The sequence below is a fragment of the Eucalyptus grandis genome, chromosome 9, assembly GCF_016545825.1.
Source record: "Eucalyptus grandis isolate ANBG69807.140 chromosome 9, ASM1654582v1, whole genome shotgun sequence".
NCBI lineage: Eukaryota > Viridiplantae > Streptophyta > Magnoliopsida > Myrtales > Myrtaceae > Eucalyptus > Eucalyptus grandis.
In genome coordinates, this window is record NC_052620.1 from 17,449,430 (window position 1) to 17,461,910 (window position 12,481).

General features: G+C 37.6%; 1 protein-coding gene across 1 annotated transcript; it reads left to right on the forward strand.

Annotated features, from left to right (window-relative positions):
- The first annotated feature begins 3,686 nt into the window (after positions 1 to 3,686).
- Positions 3,687 to 6,573, forward strand: LOC104418447 (mitochondrial outer membrane protein porin 2). The gene is made up of 6 exons (XM_010029798.3): positions 3,687 to 3,884; positions 3,978 to 4,045; positions 5,329 to 5,439; positions 5,540 to 5,626; positions 5,722 to 5,930; positions 6,032 to 6,573. Exons 1-6 carry the CDS (start codon positions 3,836 to 3,838, stop codon positions 6,336 to 6,338), a joined length of 831 nt encoding a protein of 276 aa, XP_010028100.1. The 5' UTR covers positions 3,687 to 3,835; the 3' UTR covers positions 6,339 to 6,573.
- The last annotated feature ends 5,908 nt before the right edge of the window (positions 6,574 to 12,481 follow it).

Sequence of the window (12,481 nt, forward strand, 5' to 3'; positions counted from 1 at the left end):
CTTCAAGCCACGAACCAAGAATCATGCCTAGCGTCTTATATATTATAATATTGAGGGTCATGGCACACACTCTTTAACAAGCACACCCTCGGGCCTTTATATGCATTGGCTAAGATGGAAAATGAAAAACCGACTTTTGCGATGCACCATGTGTGATCACCTAAAGAAAGAATAAGAACCATCATCAATTGAGGTGGCGATATTACTCCCACGCTAACGGAATGCCTTGGTTTAAGCTTAGAAGTCTCGGGAAGCTAGTTCTGAGAAGTCTCGATTGAGCTGAGATGCCCTAATTGAGCTAAGAAGCCCAACATGGAGCTAGAAGTCTTAGTCGAGCAAAAAGGGCTTGATCAAGCCAGGACGAAGTTAAATAAATCTTTTATGCATGTCAGTATATGCATAAATATGATATGTTGATGTGTTTATTGATAAACTAAAGGTAAGCATACATTAAAGTATGTTGTAATAGACATTTGCATGTAGTCGAGGTGTAGTATTAAGTTTGTTATTGATCTACCATCGACATTGTATTGTGAATGTTGTACTAGTTAGATTTTAATAATGATATGTCATCCTAGTAGAGAATTAAGAGTTTTACTTACTAGGTCTCCCAACTCACTCCCTTATCTTTCAAACTTGCAAGCATGGAAGTCTCACGCCAATTTTGGAAACTACAATTATGCTAGAGGAGATAGGAATTTCCCTAGGTTATGTGGAAACCTATAGTGTGATGTGAAAAGGAAAGATGGCCTGTAAAGAAGGGCTCGTAAATGTACCGTTATAATATAAAGTAGTGTGTTCGTATGATGTATGTCCCAATCTTCTAACTATTGTTTGTCTAGGGGGTTTGTTTGTTCATATTTCTGCATGTGCCTATTAACAAAATTAAAAAAATCGGGACAACGATGAGTTTGGGACTTCACAAAAATAACCTCTACCGCTTGTGACCCTAGAGATGGAATTAGGGTCGTTACAGTCAGAGAAGCTGAGTGACTAAATAATGGTGGGATTGAAGGCTCAATTAAGTGAGAATACTTTGATATCATATCAGGTCTAAGAGAATCGAGAGAATTATGAGAAAAAGGTTTTCTACAACTTATACATTTTTCATCAACTGAGTACACATATTTATACAAGATATTGCAAACCATTAGAATTAACCAAATTGAATTTATGATCCCTTGATCTCAGCACTTGCTTGTTATGGGAGATTCTTCCTTGACTTTTAGCACTTGTGTGATTTGGTTTGATCTTGATTTTTTAATTTACGCCATTATAATTATATGTGCAAGCTTCTTGTGCCTCATATTGCTCTCATCTTTTACATAAATGAGACAATAATCTAAGGAGCACTGATACCGATACACAACACGTAACATAATACGGCACGACATGCTGACACGTTTTTAAAAATAAAAAATAAAAAATTCCAACATGTTGGAACAAGTTGTATATTAAATATATTTTCATACATACATGATGAATTATTATTTTTACAATTATTTCAATCGAATTAATTTTCAAATTCAAAAAATAATTAATTAATTAAAAAAGAGTCTATAATGAATTTACGCTAAAAAAATCAATCCATCATTTGTTAATATTATTCATTGTTTCAATTTTGAGCAACACTAGCAAAGGAGCAATTCTTACCAAGAGGAGGGGGAATTAGGTGTTACGGAAAGTGAGAGTTAGAAAAGAAAAAAATTAGATTTTTCTTCTTTCCACATTTATTATTTTTTTAAAATTTTTTTTTTTTACATATTTGCATTAAATTGACCTCTGTGTGTCAAAATCATATGTCGAATTTCGGACTCACGTGTCGAGAGAATTTACCATGTGTCGAATTTTCCAATACCTTTTGACTACGTGTTAAAGAGTATCGGACATATGTTGAAATGTCCAATATTATTTCCGTTCCTTTTCCAATTAATTTTTTATTTTGATCTTTGTCCAATCTAACACATTTTCATTCTTTGAAATTTATTTGTAGCTTTCATCACAAAATTGGCTAATGCTCAACAAATTGTTATTCAAACCCTTGACCAAGGATAAATCTTTAACTATTGGAGTTTTGAGCTTGAAGAATAAAAAATTTTGAGGTATAAACACTTGGAGTGCCGAAACTTGGCATGGATGGACACTTAAGTGCCAAAACTTTGAAAATATATACTTAAGTGTCAAAATCGGAGTAAAATGGATTACTTAAGTGCCACTCTGGCCAAAATCCAGCCAAATTGCTGATGTGGCAATTTTCCGCAAATTGAGTGCAAAACAGTGTCGTTTTGCACGTTGAAGTAGCGAGAAAATATAAAAACAACGTCGTTTTGTATTTGATGTGTAAATAATTAATATAAAAATATTTAAATTAAATTTAAAACTAAATTTATTTAAAATATTCTAAAAAACAAAAAACTTAAAGGGGGGGGGGACTGATGGTTGAGCCTCGGTTGACCCTCCCCCTTACCATGGCAAGTCTTTGTGAAATAACTCCGATGAGAAGAAAAAGAAGGCACTTCCCGAGGGTCGCGCGGCTCTCGCCCAGATCCGATGAGAGCTCGTGGCCCTTGCCACTGGTCGGCCAGCGATTAATGACCTCAATCAACTCTCCCCCCTCCGTCACTAGCCCTTCCTGGCGGTGGCGGGGAGGTGGCAACAGCGAGGGCTCAACCCTAAGCCGCCTTCCTTCGGCGCCCCCCCCTCACCTTTTTTTTTTTTTTAATTTTAAGTTTTTAATTAAGTTTTTATTTTTTTAGAATATTTTAAATGAATTCAATTTTAAATTTAATTTAATTGATTTTTATATTAGTTATTTAACATTAAAGATAAAATGACATCGTTTTTGTATTTTCTCGCCACGTCAGCATGCATAACAACGTTGTTTTGCACTCAACTCGCTGGAAAATTGTAACGTCAGCAATTTGGACGGATTTTAGTTGAAGTAACACTTAAGTGATCCATTTTACTTTAATTTTGGCATTTAAGTGTACATTTTCAAAGTTTTGGCACTTAAGTGTCCTCCTCCGTCAAGTTTTTAAGACTGGATGTCTTATCTCGCTCATGTATTTTTAGGGGTCTCTGTCCTTGTGTCGTGAACATCTACTGTCAAGATATCATTTGCATTTTTTCTTCCTCGATTGGCAGCATGCCTACAAGAAAACACGACTTCTTTACTTCTTTCATTCCCATATGCTTTTGGGTCCAGGAGATGACGTTTTGTTAGTGCTCGGTCGGATTTGGGATGGCTTGATCCCGGGTTCGCACACACCCATTGTGGGGCCTAGTTTGGAGAGAGTGAGAGAGAGAGAAGGCCGGACTTGAGCAGGCCGGAGCTTGTGGGGCACGTGAACAGGACCAAGTCTAGTTTTCTCTTTTTACCAGCTCTACTTTGGACGGAGAGAAAGGAGCGCATATCAGCATTTGGATTTGTGTCTCTGAAGTTTCTAATCATCGGGGAAGTTCCGTTGGTGGGAGGGGAGCTCTCTCTATTTAGCACGTTGAAAAAGTCAATAATATTCGATTAAAGAAGAAAAGGAATAAAAAGAAAGTCAATACGAATCGATTCCACAATGCGGTGACGTTCCCAAGTAACTCGGCCCCACCCAACAAGTTTCAACGGCTACGATTTGTCTGTAGTAAAGCACACCGTCACAGCCGTCAAGCACGGTGCTGCGTTCCTCCGGGCGACTCGCGTTCTCGCACGCCATCGCCCACCAGAGAGAAAATCACGAAAACGAAAACGAAACCAGAGAACAACACTCAATTTTCTCTGCCACTCTCTCTCTCTCTCTCTCTCTCTCTCCATTTCACGGATCTCTCTCTCTGTTTCTGAAAGATGAGCAAGGGACCGGGACTTTTCTCGGAAATCGGCAAGAAAGCCAAAGGTATCGACTCGATCCCATTTTCCGATTCGTCTCGGAACGGATTCGTTCCTCGAGTATTGACCCCCCTCGTGATTTTCCATGGATTCGGTGCAGATATCTTGACCGCGAACTACACCACCGATCACAAGGTCTCCATCAACACCTGCAGCGAAAATGGCGTGGTATGTCGATCGATTATCTCGTCTCCCCTCCTGATATCGGGGAGTACGTGCTCCGATAGATGGGAACTGTCTCGTTGAATTGTTGAAATCCATGATTAGGGAACAGAAAGATTTTATCGATTGATCTTCTCTTCTTTTTTTTTTTTTTTATTTCTCTGTTGGGTTTTGATTCGAAATTGATGTGTCTGGGATTATGCATCGTGGCGTGTAGATGGATTCCCATTGGACGGGGGTGTTTGACTCGATTCGGTCATTTATGAGATCCCTTTCAACCCAAATGAATAGGTCTGATTTGATTAAGGAAGCAGCGATTGCGCTTGGTTGCGGTCCACCCTTTTTACAGATATATCCGGTCATTGAATTATTACTTTGTAGGGTTAATTCTTTTTCTCTAGAATTTTGCATTCTATGTTTCTTTCTGCCATTGCTATTTTCACCGTTAAATATTTGTACTCCGTATAGTGGTTAAAAACCAGTTAGCCTGGCGAAATTTCACGGGATTTCTTCCTCGTTATGGTCATTTCTCACATGAGGCAGAGACGATAGGTGGAACTGAAAACTCATGTGGAACTTTGAGTTTGTTTGCCGAAACAAATGAACGTGTTGGGAAAAGGAAGTGTGAAAGTAACAACCTTACCATTTTGACGAATGTGCACAATTTGAGGCAGTGGCGGAAATTGGTTGCAGAAATCACAAGTACCAAACCATCTATATCAACAAAGCGATTATAGAGATGGGCACCAACTGTATTTACATGGTGTTTATGCATGGTCTCTGTCACAGTTATGTATAAATAGCGTGTTACAGTTATCTTCTAAAGTCCATCCTCAGTTCAGCAATTTAGATTTTGATCATATTTACATGGTGGTTATGCGTGGTCTCTTTGTCACAGTTATGTATAAATAGCGTGTTACGGTTATCTTTTAAGGTCCATCCTCAGTTCAGCGATTTAGATTTTGATCGTCTTTAGAAAGCACAAAGAAGTGGTAAGAATAATTTTGAAAATGTCAAATCTCACATAACCATAAGTATCTTAAGGAATTTAGAGGTCAAAATAGCATGGCTTATTATGACTTCTAATTAGCCATTGATGAAATTTGCTTATGGTCTCTCTCTCTCTCTCTCTCTCTCTATGCCTGCCCGCATGCAAAAGTTCTGCAACTTCATGCTTTGAAGAGCTTCATATTGTTTGTTACAGGTGACTAATGTAATTTACAAGGAAGCATTAACTGTTACTTTTGTTGTAATAACTTGCGGGCTTCTCATTACTTTGCCTTCTACAGATCCTCACATCGACAGCAGTGAAGAAAGGAAGCCTTTCAACTTCTGATCTGGCTGCAAAATACAAGTATAAGAATGTCCTTATTGATGTCAAAGTTGATACTGAGTCAAATGTGGGTTGCTCTTTCTTCACAATTATTTCCTTTGAAGCTTGAAGTAAGGAGTCTGAATTAACTCAGAAGTATAGTTTGATGTTGATCCTTGTCTTGGCAGATTTTCTCTACCCTCACTTTCACTGACATCCTCCCGTCAACCAAAGCCATCACCTCATTTAAAGTGCCATACTATGATTCTGGCAAGGTAGAAAATTTTATATTGCTAGCCTTGGGAATCATTTAAGATGGTTGCTTGCTGTTTGCTTTGCTGATGGCTTGGCGTTCACTATTTTGATGCAGCTGGAGGTTCAGTACTTCCATGAACATGCGACCCTTACTACAGCTGTTACATTGAAGCAATCTCCTGTTTTTGACCTTTCCACCACCATCGGTACTCCAAGCCTTGCATTTGGTGCCGAGGCAGGATACGATGTGACATCAGGCAACTTCACGAAGTACACTGCTGGGATGAGCGTATCAAAGCCAGACTCTTATGCTTCTGTGATCTTGTAAGTTTTGGGCTTATTAATTTCCTTACAAATGTTAGACATTGAACAAATCAACTGATAGAAGATTCTTGACTTTGATGCTTGTGGAATCTACTTCTCAGTGGTGACAAAGGAGACTCTATCCAAGCATCGTATGTACACCATCTGGATCAATCTAAGAGGACTAGTGCTGTTGGAGAGATTTGTAGAAAGTTCTCCACAAATGAGAATACTTTTACAGTTGGAGGTTCATATGCCATTGATCACCTCACCATAGTGAAAGGAAAGCTGAATAATCATGGGAAGCTTGGTGGGGTCCTGCAGCATGAGGTTATACGGAAGTCAATGTTTACAATTTCTGGTGAGATTGACACCAAGGCTCTGGAAAAGGCTCCCAAGTTTGGTTTGTCCATTGCGCTTGTTCCATGATGTTTCTCGGCCATCTGTTGATGGAATTTTTTAAGCCCTTTCTCCGATTATTTTTGCCAATGCTTGGAAATGAGCACTTAATAAATAGTACGCCAAATTATTTGCCTTTACTTGGCCGAATTGTTTTTGCTCTTTGTGCTTTATGATGAATTTTTTGTACTTGGAGGCATTCTCCAAGTATCTGAGTTTTAGTGAGAATCAGACTGATTGATAAGTTATGGTTGCGTTCCTTGAACCAGGCAATTCAATTCACCTGTATGGTTTTTTTTTCATCCATTCTGATTTGTTGTCATGACATACCATGGATTTTAGAGTGTTGCAAGTGGTTTTATGTAGAGATCTTTAAACAATATGACGTACTTTAATTATGAGCAGTGTATAATTTATTAGTGCAGTGGTAGAAATCATTGATTCCATTCAAGCTGAGCTCATTAAAGGAATTGTTGTTTATTAGCAATCATTTCCTTATCAGTTTCTTGAGTGAACTTAGGTGATTATTTGGCGTTGTCATGCCTGCCTATCAGGTGCAATCATGTCTATATATGAGGACATGATTGAAGTGGAAAAGGGTTTTCTCCTATTACTTCTGCTTCTAGATTTTCTTTCAGGACAAGTTTCACAAAACCCTCTTCAAGTTTGACCTCGGCAACGTAGTGGCTCTTCAACATTTAGCAGTTGCACGTTATTCTCTGAACTTTCATTTTGTCTTTACTTTCTGCTCGAGTCCCTGCCATCTAGTTCTCTCTCCACTTTAAGCGCCAAATGCAGCTAGGTTGGAGCATACGAAGATAGTAGGATAAGTTAGCCGGCTATTGCTTGGAAAATAGCATATGAAGGAGAAGATGGCGAGAGGGCGACTCGGGTAGATGTCGCTAATGAGGATTTTAAATGGACTTTTTTTAAGACAGTTATTTAACGTTATTATAATAGTCATTGTGCCAATTATTTGGTGTTTGGGCAGTTACAAATCTTCTAGTTAATATTGAGTTCTCTTTTCTTTCGTATTTGTTGTTTAATATTTTTTTATTTGCTTTTTAGTCGAGTCATTTAGGGCAAAATAGGGATTTTATCCATAATGTGAAGATTTGCCCTATAGAGTCACATGTAAATTACCATTCTCTTGTTTGTTTCAACACCGGGGTGTAGTCGAGATTATATTTCTTTCTTTATTTAAGTCATCAAAATGATTATAAGTATAATTACGTTCCCTAAAATATTCGTGTATCTCTTTCCATCCTAATTTAATTTTGATCTGAAAAATCAAACTCACGAAGAAGGAAACCAACAATACTATAATATATAGAAAACTAGCTTTTAGCAGTATATATGCAAGAGATGGTATGATATTTGCGTTGGTATTTTTAACGAATATTTTAAGCTCATAAGGCATACTCAGAAGATGTGAGGATCAGACCATTCACTTCTATCTCTAGTTAACGTGGAAGAGGCATCAAGTATCTCACCATTTTTAGTATTATTGGCCTTTAAGGGCGCATCTGGTAACGCTTCGATTTTCCGAAACAATTTCTTATCAGAAATCATTCTTTTTTATTTTATTTCTAAGGACAATTTCTAAGCATTTTAAGCCGTTTGGTAACTATCCAAAATTTCAATTCCAAGAATAGAATTGTGTTTGATACCGTTATCAAAATTTCTATTTCAAATCATTTTTTTTAGCTTTTAAATAATTTTATTACTTTTATTTCTTTTTTTCGTCTTTCTTTTTTTCTTTCCTTTCTCTTCTTCTTCTTCAAGGGTTGCCATTCGTCGGCCTTGGGATGACCGGCGATTGGCCGGACGAGGGCCGGCGACCTCGCCGGAGCGTTGCCAACCCTCACTAAGACACACCTCGGCCTCACGGTAACCCAACGAGGTTGAGCCTCACCAATGACTAGGTGAGCTTTGGGCAAGGTCGAGCCATGGCTCGGCCAATCCTCGCCAATCAAGCGAGGCTCACCAGTGGCCGAGGGAGGCCCGCCTGACCGGACCTCGCCATAATGGTCGCCGGTGATTAGCAACGGCGGCGGCAGTGGTTGAAGAAGAGGAGAGTGAAGAACAAGTTGAAATAAGAGAAAAGAGAAAAAAAAAATTGGGAAATTGTTCTCGGGAGTAAACAATCAACTTTTTTTTTATTTCTCGATTTTGTTCCAAATTTACTTTGGAAAAAAAAATTAGAAATTTGTTTCCGGAAGTAAAAAGTTTACCAAACGAATTTCTATTCCAAATCTACTCCCGGGAACAAAACAGAAATTGTTACTATTTGGCAAAATGCCAAACGCATTCTAATTAGCTGTTGGATCATCAAACTATGTGTCTTTTTTGTTTTTCTTTTTTTAAATATTAGTTCTCTGAAAAAAAAAAAAAAAAAAAACCCCATAAAAAATACAGTAGATGTTGACCGATGGATTAGTACTGATTGGACCGATTAAGAATTATGGAATTAAAATAACATACATAAGGAAAAAAAGACGAGTGATCGATCAAGAAAAATTGGATCTTCCTCTTTTTGCACGGGTCATGAAGTTGATATTGTTTTTGAGAGGGACTATCAACTGGGATTTATCTGTGGAAAAATTTGATAGATAGGTATCTATGGATGAATCTTAATTATAGTTTCCTCTTAATAGTTAAAATTCAGGATGTAATATTACCGAAAAAGAATAATTGTTAAAATTTGGGCCATACCGGTAATTAATGGATACGCATAATTAGCGGAAACTGAATAATCCCAAAATAAATAGGAGTCCACCATCATAAACTAAGCTTCTAGCCATCATGCTCTTATCATAAATTTAATCTTCAAGCCATCAGCCAGATGACACATCTCCTAGCGCCATCGAGTATTCACCATGTCCCGGATAAGAGCGTTGTGATGAGCTCCGTCTCACCAAATTGACCAATTTATTGTCCAATTTATCATAAAGATCAATCCTGTTACAAAAAAAAAGAAAATGAAAAGTCGTGTAAGTGAATTTTTCTTTAATGTTGTTAAGGAGCATCATAATAACTTTAGTATGGACTAAGTGAGGCTGAGTATATTTCAGCTGAATCCACCAAAATTTCCACCATTTATAAGAAAACGTGGAGTAAAAATTTGTCATACCATTTCGCCAATTTTGGATTCCACAACAAAATATCTTTCACCAAGTATTACATTTTAATTTTTATTAAAAATGACTTAAGTTCTATGTTAGATTTGGATAGAGAAGGTCAAATGCGAATGAGACTATATGCCATATAATCTTGAATCTAAAGAAGTTGCTTGATATGCTTAACACAAGCTTAATACCAATGATAATGAATGCAGAAATCTACTCAACGATGTCATCTAAACTCACCTTCATATAACAATGAAAGCCCATTAAAATTCAAGTGGTCTGACAACACCGAATACTAACAAATGCTCTTAGAAAGCACTACTTTCTAATTAGTTCAAGGACACAATGTCAAAATTTAATCGACGACGTTGGACAATGAAGATAACAACTAGTAAATACCGCTCTTAGATGGGTATGAGGACATAATGTTGGAATCTAGTTGATGACACTAGACAATAGTAACAACACCTAATAAACACCGATCCTAGTATATAAGGACACAATGTCGAAATTTAATCGACAATGCTGGATAATGGATTAACACTGCAATCTAATCAATAGCACTGTTTGGGATATGGAAACTAGCCAAAATTGAATCAACAATGGGAATCTTAAGTTACAGTTAAGCTAGACTAAGTAAGGATAAAAGCAAGATAAGTGATTTTGTGTGTTGTTTGGGGGGTTCTTTGTTAAATTGCTTGTGGTATTTATAGGCCAATTTAGTAACCGTCAATAGTCAGTTACTTCCTCCTCAAGAGTTGCTCCATGTTCTATGAACTGCCTTATCCACATCTGGTTTCTGACTTATTCAACAATATTCCCATGACTCGTCCAACAAATATCAACTATTCCTCTTGAGTCTGGCTCTCTTTCGACCCTCCTCACCTAAATCCGCTACCAATGTTATGTCTTCAATAGTGTCTCTTGGCTTCAGCACATGGCAACCAACTTGTTTCATCATAGAATCATTTGTCTTTACTTGTATATCCATCAAAATTCAGCCTAAAAATTCTTGAAATCCTTGGCTATCCTTTGTTTTCATAACCACTTATGAGTTGAGCCGATGCAAATTGCAACCCACATACAGCAACAAGGGTGATTTTAAAATTTTCTGCCCCCGTGATCAGCATGTGCTTGCAGAGGTGCTTTTGGGTGTCAACATATAACCTTTTATGCTTTGACATATCTGCAGCCAATATAAATCAACGGCTCTTGTTGCATCTTGACGCGTCGCTTCAACTTTTGGCAGATATCCTTAATTCTGAATTATCATATCCTACTTCAAATAGAATAATACGTCTCATCATCTCCTTTTGTACTTTTGTCTTCTTCCTTAAACCCCAAACCCTTCATACTCTACTTGCAAGTTTTCCATGGCTACTGAAGCCCCCAAATTCGAACCTGAATCTTATATCTCAAACTTTGATCAACTTTCTTGCACCGAAGAAGCCAACTATTGTCGATTTCAATTGTTCAGTGTTATAGAGAAGCATCCGGAATCATTGCTCCTTGGGCCTGCCCTTTTAGATCACGACAATGTTCCATCGCCTCTCAAGTCTTACATTCCAACTAGGAGGAATGAGTCCTGATACAGTATTCTTCTATCAAGGATTTCTAGATGTTTGCTCCTACCAAGTTTTAGAGTTTCCCTCTATTCGAAAAAAACTTCCATACTTGGTGCTTATGATCGCAGGATGATCTACCAACCCGGTTGACATAGATGAATGCGGGCATAGAGATGACACTAGAGGTTAACATGTTGTCCCATGACCTTAGAAGAGGTTTAGTGGGTCATGCTATCTCTACTCTTGGTCCCCATCTACTAATTGTTTCTTTTTCCCTTGGGGACCCATGTCTGTGACCCTTTTCAATATATTCACTACCTCTGGGTTTATTCCAAATGGTATTCCTACAAATGAAATCGCAGCCATCAAGAACTTTTTCATTCCTAATGATGTTCTCGCTTATGGGACTTTTCTTGATGAATACCATAAAAGCTCAAGTCTTGTTCATTTCAAAGAGCTTATCTTTCTTCTTTATTAGCTATTGAAATATGTTTTCTTTCATCCAACTCTTAAAGTCTCAAAGGGTTTATTTGGACTTACTGCCAATCTTGCAAGTGGAAAGAAAGTAGCTCTTAGTCCCCCTGTATTAGCTATCTTGTACAGAAGTCTCACCTATGCTGCCATTTCATTGATGTCTAGAGAAAGAGAAATTCTATGTGGTTCATTTTGGATTTTACAAGCATGGATGGTTCTCTATTTCCGCTTCTTATTCAACAAAATTCCTCGTGCTCTTTCGTATAGTCCGTCATCATGATCCAACCAGCCAAAATCTCAAAGCCTAGGTTGTCATAGTCACCTTACCTCCAAAGAAGGTTCTTGATGACACTTCTCCATTTATTTATTACCTTCAAGAGATTTTAAAATTCGACTGTGCACATGTCGAACTCTTCCTTTATGAGGTAATCGAGTTCTATTACTTTTTCTATGCAGAAACTCAATATCTAGATTATTTCAATGCATTATGGTTGCGTGTACTTACACCAATAGACCTTGTGATACAGCTTTATAAGAAGGGAAGATTCTACCATGGGTTTGAAGCCTATTCTCTGCAATTTTGCATTAGGCAAATTGGTTTTTATTAGCATAGAGTATCCCCTAATGAATAGGCAGGAGTACAAATCCCTGAAAAATGAGCCATTTGTCTACTGCTCTCATATAACTGCCACAATACAGGATCGATTCTCTCTAGACTTTGAATTTTTTCCAATTTTTCCAGGAGTTATAATGGAGTATACTAGCTAATGGGTTTCTGTCACATTTGAGAGCCCATATAAGAAAGCAATCAAGACTGTTTTCGATCAAATAAAGCAATATCATCCCAAGTCGCATGAAGCGACTAATAAAGGCAAAAGTAATGTTGGAATATCCTCTTGAACTTGATCTTCCAATTGTATTGATAGCACTAAGAATTGGGGCCTCATAAAGTACTGATGTTCATATAAAAGCTCCATCACAATAAGAAGATCTAGAGCAAGAAAAT